This window comes from Dryas octopetala, chromosome 4 (genome assembly GCF_963921425.1).
Source record: "Dryas octopetala chromosome 4, drDryOcto1.1, whole genome shotgun sequence".
Lineage (NCBI taxonomy): Eukaryota > Viridiplantae > Streptophyta > Magnoliopsida > Rosales > Rosaceae > Dryas > Dryas octopetala.
Genome location: NC_141369.1, coordinates 8,857,369 through 8,870,499, shown reverse-complemented (window position 1 = coordinate 8,870,499; position 13,131 = coordinate 8,857,369). Strand labels below are relative to the sequence as shown.

Genomic DNA, 13,131 nt, shown 5'->3' with positions numbered 1-13,131 from the left:
CCATGTCGCCCCAACACATCCGAAAAGACCACGTGATCCCATGATCCCATGCCACGTCACGAAATCAAATCCTCCATCATCAAGCACTCGGTAGGCCCCACATAGCATTAAAACCCATCGGTCCCATCCATACCCACTCCCGGGTCCCACTTCCCCACTCCCCTTATCCTCCTATGATCCTATCCCATTGTGATTGTTGATTGTACAGAAGCTAACGTCCTCTTGCTATATACAGTAGGCCATCATATAAAGTCGCCGTCGGGGAACAATGCCCCGCCACCCACGTTGAACACTCGTGCTCTCTCTCTCTCTCTCTCTCTCTCTCTCTCTCTCTCTCTCTCTCAAAAAAACAATTGATATCCGAGTGGACTCCCAACGTTTAAAAGGCGATGATTTGATTTCCTCGGCCAACTTTGACACGTTCCTTCCCTTGCCCAATTCCCCACGCGCCTCCCACTTCCCATTCCCACACGCCACCGCCACCATTTCTGTTCTCTCCATCTCTCTCTCGATCTGATGGGGTGTGTTTGGGGCCTCTAAATTCGGAGCCTCTGATGAGAACAAGAAGATGGGCGGGGTGACCTCTTCAATCGCAGCCAAATTCGCCTTCTTTCCGCCGAATCCGCCGTCGTACAGAGTCGTCGCCGACGAGGCCTGTGGAGAGAGACTCTACATTCCCGAGGTTCCGAGGAGAGAGGACGTGGATGTGCTCAAGCTCAGGACTCGCCGCGGGAACGAAATCGTCGCCGTACACGTCAAGCACCCCAAGGCTTCTGCTACTTTGCTCTACTCCCATGGAAATGCTGCTGATTTGGGCCAGATGTTCGAGCTTTTCGTCGAATTGAGTGCTCGGCTTCGGATGAATTTGATGGGGTAAGTGCTTGCTTTGTTTTCTTTTTTGGAGATGATTGGTATGTTTTGTTGGGTCAAAGTTTGAGTTTTGAGGTTCATGGCGGATTTGGTTTCAGGGTTTTGAACTTGGGTTGTAATTTGATTGCTTTCGTTTGGTTTGGCAATAATTCTTGAGGATTCAGAAGCTGAAGTAATTTTATGGGTTATGCTTGGTAGCTAATCTAGTGAATGTCCAAAGTAGCAAATTGGTTTTTAACATTTTTATAGGTGGTGTTCAGGGAATTGTTATTCTGTATAGATGGAAACTGTTACAGTTATCAACGTGCCTTTAGGATATACAAGGAAGCAAGTCTTCTAAAGTCTCAAGTATAAATAAAAATTACTTGTCTAAGTTGTTTCCTTTTACGTTTACCAATATTACAAGATTTGCAAATCAGAGAGCTTGTGGACACCATAAATGGACGTATTCTTTCTCCAAGCTGGAGGCTTTTCCCGTTTTTACCTGCTATTCACAAGCTCAATGAGGCTTTCTCTCAAGCTTCTTGGCGGTGGATAGCCCGCGAAGCCAATGCAGCTGCTGATGCTGCGGCAAGGCTTGGATTGCAGAGGTTGTGCATGGAGTCCTGGGTTAACCAGCCACCAACCTCTCTTTTGTTTGTTCTCTCCAGGGATGGCCTCCCCTGCCCCCCTCCCCCCCCCCCCCCCCCCCAGCTAGTTGTGTTAGCTTTGTTAGTTGGTTCTTTAGCTGCAGCTCCCCTTGCTAGTGTCACTTCTAGATACTAGACCGGTGCTGCCTTTCTTTTGTTTCCTTTTGCTTTATCTTGTCTACTTCTCCCATGGGATGGGTTGGGTGTTGACCCCCATCCTGTTTTTGTTGTTCTGCCCCTCTGTTTCGTTTTATGAAGTATGTTTCAGACCAAAAAAAAAAAAAAGCCAAATGAATGGAAAATTAAAGCAAAGCAAAGCTTTACGAACAAAAAAATGATCTTGTACACAAACAAAGACAGCCTAATTGTTAGCACTGAAGATCTTGTGAGCCAGTTGAAAGCCAAACCTACACCCCATATTCAACGTATAGTGTCTTTTCCCCTGTCATACAGTTTGCAAGCCCGTTTCCTCGGTGTTTGTATCTTACTTTCTCATTTCATAACATCTTGCTATATTTTCAAATTGTGTATGTGCTTAAGACTATGAATGGATGTGGCAGTCCAATTTATTATCTGTAAAATGATCAAAGCTGGACTTTATCAATGACTTGTTCTAGCAGCATAAGACATGAATAATAACATAGTTTGATTTTCTCTTTTGTATGGCAAAGGTATGATATATCATTTTGGGTTGTTGCATGCGGTCTGTACACATGCCTGCAAGCACACATGTAGTGCAAACTCATTTGGGAGGGTAACCTCTATGCCAACTTGTGTGGCTTGTAATGAATAATGGCTCTTAGGAGGAGAGTTTATAAGCATTGTGTGCAGTTTTGTTTTCACGTCTTTGTGCAGTTTGCACAATAGAAAGAAATAGAGGATGATGCAGCATATTGTTTGTTTCGAAACTTATGTATCTAACTATCTGGAGCAAAACCAAAAAAGAGTTTTATCTTCACCTGCAAAAAGGCTCAAATGAGAACACAACGTCTGTCTGTAATTTTGTTTGCATGTCTTTATATTACATCTCCACGTGGCATCTTATTGGGCTGTGGAATAGTATCTATTTGTCTGCATGTAATATCTACATGTATTAAGTTAACCTTTGCTCATGTTATTGGGCTGTTATACCCATAATATCTGACTCGCTGGAGTCAACACATTACACTTTGTTAGGCTCTTATATACGTAGAATGAACATGCATTATTTAGACTTGTATTCTGTATATCAAATCTGCTATGTACATGGATAAGTTTTGTGAGATATAGGTTCTAGAAAGATTGAGGTATTTTCGGTGTGGGCATGGTTTCTGTATGTAGTTTCCTAGCCACAATATAGATGTTGACATCAACTATTAGCGGCTGTCGTGGATATACAGGAAAAATAGTAGCTAATCACTTTTTTAAGGGTTTATAGTTGGTTAATAAACTCCGTGGAAGATGTATCTCAAACTAAAGGGCAGGTTTTCCTTTGCTGGGAATTTTCTAAAGCTTGCCGCTACAAACTCAATGTAGCGGTTTTCAAGGATTGATTGGTGCTGAGGGTGTTATAAGGGATTGGAATGGGGACTGGAAAGGGGGTTTCGCTGCTAACTTGGGTTGTGAAGTTATCCTTGCTGAACTTTCGGCTATCTTTCTTGGCTTGGAGCTGGCGTGGAGATCTGGTTGGTAGCCATTAGTGGTGGAATCAGATTCTCTCTGTGCTGTTCAGCAGATCTGTTCCTCTATTGATTCTAACCATGCTTTTTTCAGTTTAATCAGGAGCTGCCAGAATCTGTTGGAGAAGAACTGGACTCATACTATCAGGCGCATCTATTGTGAACAGAATGGGGTAGCAGATGGCTTGGCTTCTTTTGGGCTGGGGCTAAATCTGGGCAAGGTTTTCTTGGTCCAACCTCCTACTGAAATTGCCCAGATTTAAGACGTTTTTCTAGGCCCAGGATTATCCCTGGGTAGTTTGGTTCTTTCCCTGATTTAGGCTTCGGCCCCCAGTATACCAAAAAAATAAATCCGTGTTTTAGATTAATAATAGGGTCATTAATTTTACCATTGATTTCTATTGGAAAGTCTGATTGGGTCACCATTGATCTTATCAGTCCTCTAGTTGAATTATGAGCAGATTGAGATATAGTGCATTGAGCCCATTGACTTTCTCTTCAGTGATATACATTCTATTATAGTATGCAGTTCTCAAGCTGTGTCTCTGGTCTCAAGTTATCATGTAGTCAAATGATAACATGATAAAGGGTTCTTTTGGTGCGCCAGACATATGAATATACAGATTAAAAGTGGAACACAATAATTTTTTGTAGGACCATCTCTTGCTTTAACTAATTATTATATGTTTCTATCATTGGCTTAATTTAATAATGCTTGTTTACATGGATTTTGCAGGTATGATTACTCTGGCTATGGACAGTCAACTGGAAAGGTAGATGTCCTCATCCAACGATGCTGTCATAAGATGCCTAGTTTCTTATAATTAGTTATGTGTTGTCCAGCTTCATATGTTGTTGTCAGTAATGCGTATAAGCCATGTGTTTGTGTCTGTGGAGAGAGAGAGTTGATGCATCAGAATATACTTTCGTTACCTTTTAATAGAGAATATATTGTAAGTGATTTACAAATGAAGATTTGGCATATTCAGTCATTGATACTTCATGTACTTCGCTTGAATGAGTATAGCCATCTTTTGATAAATTTATAGCTGTTCTGATTTTTATTGTGTAACATATATAATGATGTAACAGTCGCCCTTTCCTTTTGAAACAGGCAAGTGAATGTAATACATATGCAGACATTGATGCAGCATACAAATGTCTCAAGGAGCAATATGGGGTTAAAGATGAACAGCTAATATTATATGGTCAGTCTGTCGGTAGTGGCCCCACTGTTGATCTTGCATCACGTATACCAACCTTGAGAGGTGTGGTGTTACACAGTCCCATTTTGTCTGGGCTGAGGGTTTTGTACCCGGTCAAACGGACATACTGGTTTGATATTTACAAGGTATTTTGGTACCAGTGATTGTACTGCACGCTTGTTTCATCCTGCAAATGGGGCTTATATTAATATTATGTTTTTCCAGAATATCGACAAAATACCAATGGTGAACTGTCCTGTCCTCGTTATACATGTAAGTATATCTCCTCTCTCTTTTGATTTCCCTGCCTCCCTCTTTCCCTCTTAATTGCAGAGGGAGGTGGAAACTTAACCACACAATTTCTATGGTACGAAAAAATGAATAACATCTTTGAAGGTTTTAGCATTGGAAAATTCTTTAATTAATTTTCAAGAGATTACATAAAGTTTATAACTATTGGTTGAGAAAATTCATATGGATCAAATTCTTCAGTTGATTTTTTTTACCATGATTGCATCCTAAGTTGAAACCCACATCTGCTTATAACTTGAAATTGTAAATCCAACTCGGAATGCATGGCTAGAACATTGATTTTTCGACATATTATTTTATGAAGTTTTGCTATAACATCAATAACTGCATCCAGTTTAGGTGGACACCAGACAGAACTGATAAAAAGATGCTTCATGCAGCATCTATCTGGCGAACAATATAAGTGAATATTTAGTTTAGCAAAAAACTAAGCAAGAGTGGTTTGGGGATTGCATTTTATGTGGGATTCTAGGTATCATGATCTGGTTGAGATCAGGAGAGGTAGCTATACTTTATGGTTATGTTACCAATCACATTCCATTTCCATCTCTCAAGCTAGAAATTGCTACCTATTGTAATTGTTTTAGAAGTTCTGCTGTGGAAAATAGTAATAAAATGTCCCATGTCCAGGGAACAGCAGACGAGGTTGTAGATTATTCCCATGGGAAGCAGCTTTGGGTGCTTTGCAAGGAGAAGTATGAACCGTTGTGGATTAGTGGAGGTGGACATTGCAATCTTGAGCTCTACCCGGAATTTATTAAACATCTAAAGAAATTTGTACAGAGCCTTGGCAAGTCAAAATCAGCCACAAACGATTCCAAAAAAAGTACAGTAAATTCTGACAACCAGAGTAAACCACCTGAATCTGCTGCTTCAGATTCATCTGAATTGCCCTCTGATCTTCCAGAAGTTTCTAGAAACAGTTTAGATAGTCGACTTGAGAAGTCTAAAAAGTCAAGCAAGCCTGAAAAGTCTCGGATGAGCACTGACCGAGCTGACACGTTTAGGAGAAGAAAAGGGTTAGTGTGGTGATTTGTTATTACATGGAAAGCAGTTGAAATAAAGTTATGAGCTAATATCCACTTGATAAGGTATTCGATTTCTCCTTCCACTTATTTAACGATGTATCTATTCTCAGCGGAATAGATTTGAGCGTGTGTTGTTCACATAAATTTTATTTTTCATTTGTATGTATATTCAGAGATTTGAGGGAAACCCTGCTTAGTGTTTCTTATGAAAAATCAGCCTCATTTAAACACCAAATACCTTTAGTTTCAGCACTCCTTGTAATTTGGTATTTCTAATTGCATCTGGGTCCAGAGAACTGGGAATTTACTGGTCATATCGAAATTCAAGCATAATTTTATTGGATTTATAAGTCTTCTTTGGGTGGGTTGTATTTTTCTCATGGCTAGGTACAGTAGGGTACAAAACTTGTAAATGAACTGTTCAGTTAAAGGATCACAATTGACTCCGACCACAAAAGCATGACAAATTCTGATCTTGAATGAGAAGTGACCATTATTTGAAGGTAACTGGATCCTCTGCTGATTTTAAGGTATTGGTATGTCAAATGACATCAGTTTGATTTGCGGTTTCAGTTTTGAGAGTTTTGATTTTGTTATCCTCTTACTCTCCCTGTATTGTGGTGTAAGCTCAATTCTCTCCGTTTGAAGTTTGCTTAACAGAGTACGACTACTTTACTTTGCCTTCTCTTTAAATCCATCGTGAAACCTGAAGGCTAAACCCGAAATCCCATTCGTTACACCCTTATAAAGTTGGTGGTGAAGAAATTTGGCATACCAACTGGATTTTTGGCCCCAAACTAATAGTGATTCATTTGTTTGTGCCTAAAACTGAAGGGATTGAATCCGTGACATCATGTTTTTGGCACAAGTTTTGACACAATTTTAGAACCCTTAAGTCATATTAAGTTTGATATGGCAAAACTAATGTCACAGATCTGCCCCCAAAACTGAAATACAAAAAGATTTTTGTACTGCTGTTGAAATAAAATTGAGGGGCGGTTTCAGTTTAGATACTAAACTAAAGTTTCTTTTCAATTCAGCTAAGTTTTTTTTACTATTTCAGTTTACCCAAAATTAAAAAATCAATTAAAACTCTAATCTATAAAACATTTAAGGTCAAATGACACTTTCGGTCACTGTACTTTTGCGAAATTTCTACGTTAATATTGTTCTTTTAATTTTGACAATTTTGAGTCACATATGTGGTTTTAGAAATTTTACAAAGTAAAAATGAAAATGGCTTTCATTTTGACTTTTTATATAATGAAATTTTTTTTTTTTTTCACTTTCTACATAATGAAAGTTGTTTCAATTTCACAAACTAAAAATATTTTTACAATTTAGCTTGAATTTCCTAATAAGCACATAATTAATACAGCCCTAGCTTGTTTCAGATGGTTGGGATGTGGTCACAGATTCTTCTGTAGGTCTTGTAGGTGAAAACAAGAAAGGCTTTGGTGCAATTTGCAAGGAATGAAGAGGTCCTTCCAGCATCTCTACCACCTTGCTCATTGATGGCCGATCAGATGGAATGGTCTGAATGCACCATAAACTTATTAATATCATCTTTCTTGCTATCTCCTTCTCCTCTTCTAATATAACCCCAAAAATATTTTCATCATTTTCCAACTCTAGATCTTTATAAACATAATCCGGAAACATTTCACTAGTATGAGACACTCCAGAATCCAAATTCTTTCTTGCTCCAACCATTTCGAGAACCAACATCCCATAGCTGTAAACATCTGATTTGTGAGATACTCCTCCAAAGTTCCGACTAAATACTTCCGGTGCAATATATCCAACAGTCCCTCTTGTACCCATCATCGACACAATACTCTCCTTCGTCATGCATAGTTTTGCAAGGCCAAAATCAGAAATTTTAGGACAGAAATCTTTATCCAAGAGAATGTTTTGTGGCTTTATGTCAAAATGCAGAATTCTTGTGTTACAACCACGATGTAAGTATTCTAGTCCTCGCGCAACTCCAACTGCAATTTCCCATAATATTTTCCATTCTAACCGAAAATTTTCATTAGAAGATGTGTGATCATGTGTGAATTTATCCAAAGATCCATTAGGCATGTATTCATAAATCAGAGCTCTTTTATCATTCTCATAACAAAATCCCAAAAGAGTAACTATGTTGACATGAGAAGTTCTACCAATGCTAGCAACTTCAGTAATGAATTCTTCTCCATTAGCCTTGGACTCCATTAGCACTTTCACGGCCACAACAAGGCCATCTGCTAGCTCTCCTTTGTATACAATGCCATACCCTCCTTTACCTATTTTCTCTTTGAATGAGTTTGTCATTTTTTTCACATTCGAATAACTATACCGCTGTGGGGTAAGTGATCCATAATTCCTTATAAATGCTTCGACATCAAACTCATTCCTTTTAAATTTCCTGAAGATGACCTTTCTTTTCCTTGATATGCACATAATACCAACAATGATTATGGTGGTCCCAAAAACAGTTCCCAAGATAACTATATACAAAAATTATTGAAGTTATTAATTCAGTAGTGCTAGATATCCCACATTTTTATACCACAATTTTATACCACCTTATGTGGCAACTTACATGGCATTCATACATTGGATACTAAAAAATAAAAACAAAAATCTAAAAAGAAAAAGAAAAATCTTGTCCAGTAAAATAATGACACGTAAGATGGTATAAAAATGTGGTATAAGAATGTAGTAAATATAGCATTATTCTTATTAATTTGTGCAAGAAAGGAAAAAGAAAAGAAAAGAAATATTCAAAGAAACTTCTGTTTGTTATATATTTCACTATATATACATACCTAGAGCAATAGCTATCTGCGCACCAGAACCTGCAACCAAAAAGGTTAAATCATAAGAGTTCTTGTTTTTTCACTAATAATCATAAGAGTTCTGTATATATATATATATATATAGAGGCCCCTTCCGGGAAAGGGGAGGGGCCGGCGGTGGTAGGGTTGCTGCCAGATGGTGGGTGGGTGGGGCTTGGATAGGGGAGCGTTGTTTGCTGGTACGTTTTTCATTTTTCATTTTTTTAAAATTTGATTTGAGGTCAAAATGAAAGATTTGGAAAAAAATAATATTGAGTATTTGGTAGGTATGAATAGAATTCCCCTCAAACAAATCAGAAACCTTGATAGAAATGGCTTGACATTTTCTAACATCTTGCTAATCTGTAATTTATAAGACAATGACAAGTTAGGGACACACATACTTGATGATGATGTGCAGGGTTTAAATTTACAACCAATTAATCATTTTAAAACAAAGACCTAAGTAGGTCGGAGCCTAGGATGGGATAAAAAGCGTGGAGACACCAAGTCTGGAATTAAATGGGCATAAAAATTTCTAACATCTTCCAATTAAGGATCTGTAATTTGTATGAGAATGACAAGGGACATATGTACATACCTCCTCCTGATGTAGTGTTTGTATTTGAAGTTGTATTACATACGGTTGGATAGGGCTGGTCTTTGCAAAAGCAAAGGAATTCACCACCATTACTAGTGTCAATCCCACACTTTCCTCCTGAATCCTCACACCTCTTGCATTGAGTCCATTGACTATTATTAATCTGCAATTTCAATACAAAACCCCTATTTATCTCAACGGTGATATTTTGACCAGTTGCTATAGCTTGATACGCCGCCTCAAAAACCGGAACCTTCACCTCAGTTGTACATTCCTCAGAATTTCCAGTTGTTGAATTTCCTGTAAAATAGTAAACACTGGTGTTGGCTGTACCGCCTGTCGTGCAAGGCTGCTGACTCGGAATCCCAGGAGAGATATTGCAGCCGTAGTAAAAGGTCACGATGCTAATCCCAGAAGCGGGATAACGAAACAGAGAGGGGTCGAGGGTGGTGTTCTGTATACTCGGGGGGCAGATAGTACCCCAGTAATCCTGTCTAGCAACTATTACACTCGGAGGACTAGTAGAATTCATTTCAAGGATTCTGAGCTCCATATCGATGCTGGTGATCACTGGGGTGTTGTTTTTGCATTGGACCTCGTACCCAGGTTCACCACAGTAATTGGCTCTGTTTGCTCCCCAAAAGGGGTACGTGATGTTTGTGCTGCCCCCGCAGTCAATGGTTTGGTTGCAGTTTGTATAGTATGAATCATCTGCGCATAGAGATAGCTCGAAGTTGATTGAAATGAAGGAAGTGATCAAAAGGAAAGGAAGCAGAAACTGAAGCAGAGGAGAATCCATGTTTTAGATGGAAAGCACAGAGTGAGGGGCAGAGAAATTCAAGTACTTACAACCACAGGATTATTGCGATTAGGAAAGAGATAGTATAGAGGAATACTGGGTCGTGCATTTTTATTGTTTTTTCTTAATTTTAATTAACAATAAAAAAATGTTGCTCTAAGGATTGAATTGTAGGACTTTGAAATATTCAGCAATGAGGTACGTAGAAGCCTTTCCTTCTCATGAGTTAATATAGTTGTTTGATGCCCATTTTCCAATTGTGGGACTGTTTTTTCTTGATAGAAGACAATACATCATCATCAAGGGAGGACAGTCAAGTGTTTTCTTGAAATATTTAATGAATGAGATAGAAGGTTTTTCTTCTGGGAGCAGTTTTGCTCACCTCCTTTAAGGTGTATGTTCACCTCCCTTCTTAATCATGACATCTGTTTTGAAAATTAACCATGAATTAACATATTATATTATTTAATTTTTTTTATTTTTTTTACACAAATCTCTCTTTCTCTCTCTCTCTCTCTCTCTCTCTCTCTCTCTCTCCCTCCCCTCTCGCCTCTCTCATATCTCTCGATCTCCCCTGCCGTCGCCACCATTACATATGGTTGAATAAGGCTGGTCTTTGCAAAAGCAAAGGAATTCACCACCATTACTAGTTGATTGAAATGAAGGAAGTGATCAAAAGGAAAGGAAGCAGAAACTGAAGCAGAGGAGAATCCATGTTTTAGAGGATTGAAGCAGAGGTTGCAATGAAAATGGAAAGAGTTATGGTTGTTGTGTCATTGTAATATAGTTGTTGTACGCGCCAAGTCTTGAATTATATTCAATGAATGAGATAGATAGAAATTGAAGAGGCCTAATCTTGTTTTTTCCCTGTTACACCAGCCAACGTTATACGGCATAGACTAGTTTTTTTAAGTCTACTTGAATTAATATGTTTTTATTTGGGTTTCTAATTTTCTAACTCACTCAAATGAGTTGTGGATTGTTCTCTATTGAGGGATGGAAACTATGGATGCGCCCATTTTCCAATTGTGGAACTGTTTTTTCTTGATAGTCAGAAGCTTCATTGCAAGAAGACAATACATCATCATCGAGGGAGGACAGTTAAGTGTATCCTTGCAATATTCAATGAGTGAGATTGAAGACTTTTCTTTTGATATATATATGATGTGTTTCATTTTCATTTGTTGTGTTGGTACTGCGTGTGCAGACCTGATTTTAAGAGTTGACCACTTGACCCTATGCATTGAATTAAGTTTAATGCTTAATTGCTTATTTTATTTATAATCTGTAAAACTTGACCGTTTAGGGTGAGAGACCCATAATATCTTCGATAAGACCTCATCTTTAATTTCTTTGTCTAGGGTGAACATACAAGGTTTGCTCGGCCACACCGAGCAGAGATATACTAAGCACGAGTTAATTAATACCACTTTTGGGATTTACTCGGACTTCCTTGTTGACTGACCAAAATCAAACATGAACACAGTCCTTGCAGATCGATTTGTTTCAATATCTCAGTAACATTCCCTCCTGAATTGACACCATTAGGCATGCAATAGCACAACCCGACCATTTAGCTACCAGAAGGGATGATAACCAATATCTGAATATTTGCGCATTGAAATGGTCATACAATTGAGGTATTACCGTATTACTCATCATCGGCACAAACTTTTAGTCATTACTTTCCATCAAATGAAGTTTACAAAATTTTGACATTTTTTATTAGGATTAATCACAGTTTATTCCCCCAAACTACTGGAGAGTTCGCACTTTGCTCTCCAAACTAATTTGTTTTAACAGCCTATATTATGTTACATCAAACAATATACCCCCACCAATAAAAAAAAAATAAAAAAAAAAAGTATTTTCTATCAATTTTGCAAACGTGGCGCTCAGAGAGGAAGCCATGTATGCAAAATTGACAGCCCATTTGAATTTTCATTTTTTTTTTTTAACAGAAAGGGGTTATATAATTGAGGAAACAAAGTGTTGTGTGAAGTGTTAAAAATTTAATTTTTGGGAGATATATTGTAATTAACATTTTTTATTTTAATGGATTTCAAATTTGATTCTTTAGGCCTATTATGAGGTGACGTGGAATAAATTAGGCCTGTGTTTAAAATAGGCCATTGAGTTCTTTTTGTACATATATTCATTTGCAATTCCTCAATTCCTCTAAAACATGCATTTTGCTACATCAGCCTTCTATTCCTCTCCCTTTGATCACCAGTGACGGATCCAGGATTCCTAATCTGGGGGGTCAAGGTGAAACTTGAGATAGTGGTGGTGCCATGGTGGGCAATTGACCGGCGGGTGGCGGCGAAATGTCCTGGTGGGGGACGGGTTGGGTTTGGGTGTTGGTTTTGAGAATTTTGGTTAAGGAAGGAAACATGGATGCGCAGCTCGAATATGTTGGCAACAAAGCAGGTTTGTGCTGGTTTTTTTTTTTTTTTTTTCTAACTTCGGGCTCAAAAGTCGTTTTGAGTAGGAAACTTAAAAACAATTAAACAATTCTAAGTAAGTTTCAAAATAGACTAATTAATTATTTACTATCAGAGTAGCCAAAAAAAAAAACATTTACTATTAGAAATGGCCAATAAAAATCATTTACTATCAAAATTACAAGCCCCCAATAAAGTTACCTTTTTGCCCACTTTGACCAAAAATGTTTTGACCATTTTTCCATAAGTTTGTTCCTAATCTATAGGGGTTTCCGTGTAATTACCTTATATGGGTTCCCTGTAATTCTTGTAATTAGTTTTTTATTAGGTTTGCCTTTCCTAGTCGTATGTGAATGAATAAGAAGATAACTATTATGCCCACTATTGTATCTTGTGGCAGAGATGAATCAGGAAGTGATGGTTTTTGGAACATACAAAGCACACAACAAAAATAAAGATTTTCGGATGTCTACTTGGAGGATTATTGTTCTTAGAATCAATCTTCAGGGGCTGATTGTAAAGTAGAAAAACTTGAGGCTCCAACGCTCACTCCCCCAACAACTATAGACTTTTAGGGGGAGACAACGAAGGCTGAATCAGGCAATCAGCCATTTCATTGAGCAGTTGGTGGGGGCAGCCGCGCAGTGGGCAGGCTGGGCTGGGCAGCGGTGACTCGGTGACTTTGCGCAGTGGGCAGGCTGGGAGGTCGCCGTCCTGAGCTTAGGGGGGTCGCAGTGTTGCCGTCCATAGCTTCAGGGGCTTC

General features: G+C 38.4%; 2 protein-coding genes across 5 annotated transcripts; one reads left to right on the top strand and one right to left on the bottom strand.

Annotated features, from left to right (window-relative positions):
- The first annotated feature begins 310 nt into the window (after window positions 1–310).
- Window positions 311–6,016, top strand: LOC147286546 (uncharacterized). The gene is made up of 5 exons (XM_086239842.1): window positions 311–873; window positions 3,894–3,930; window positions 4,272–4,508; window positions 4,588–4,635; window positions 5,305–6,016. Exons 1-5 carry the CDS (start codon window positions 569–571, stop codon window positions 5,704–5,706), a joined length of 1,029 nt encoding a protein of 342 aa, XP_086095968.1. The 5' UTR covers window positions 311–568; the 3' UTR covers window positions 5,707–6,016.
- Window positions 6,017–6,999: 983 nt separating this feature from the next.
- Window positions 7,000–9,979, bottom strand: LOC147286545 (LEAF RUST 10 DISEASE-RESISTANCE LOCUS RECEPTOR-LIKE PROTEIN KINASE-like 2.1). Of its 4 annotated transcripts, XM_086239007.1 has the most exons (4): window positions 9,385–9,979; window positions 9,126–9,288; window positions 8,516–8,545; window positions 7,000–8,194 (listed from the first exon to the last, which is right to left on the bottom strand). In XM_086239007.1, the coding sequence occupies exons 1-4, from the start codon at window positions 9,922–9,924 to the stop codon at window positions 7,083–7,085; spliced, it is 1,845 nt and encodes a 614-aa protein (XP_086095133.1). In that variant the 5' UTR covers window positions 9,925–9,979; the 3' UTR covers window positions 7,000–7,082. The 4 variants fall into 4 exon arrangements, with proteins under 4 accessions (XP_086095133.1, XP_086095131.1, XP_086095134.1 ...); XM_086239005.1 differs by having other exon boundaries at window positions 7,001–8,194; window positions 9,126–9,978; XM_086239008.1 differs by lacking the exon at window positions 8,516–8,545 and having other exon boundaries at window positions 7,001–8,181; window positions 9,092–9,978.
- Window positions 9,980–13,131: the final 3,152 nt, after the last annotated feature.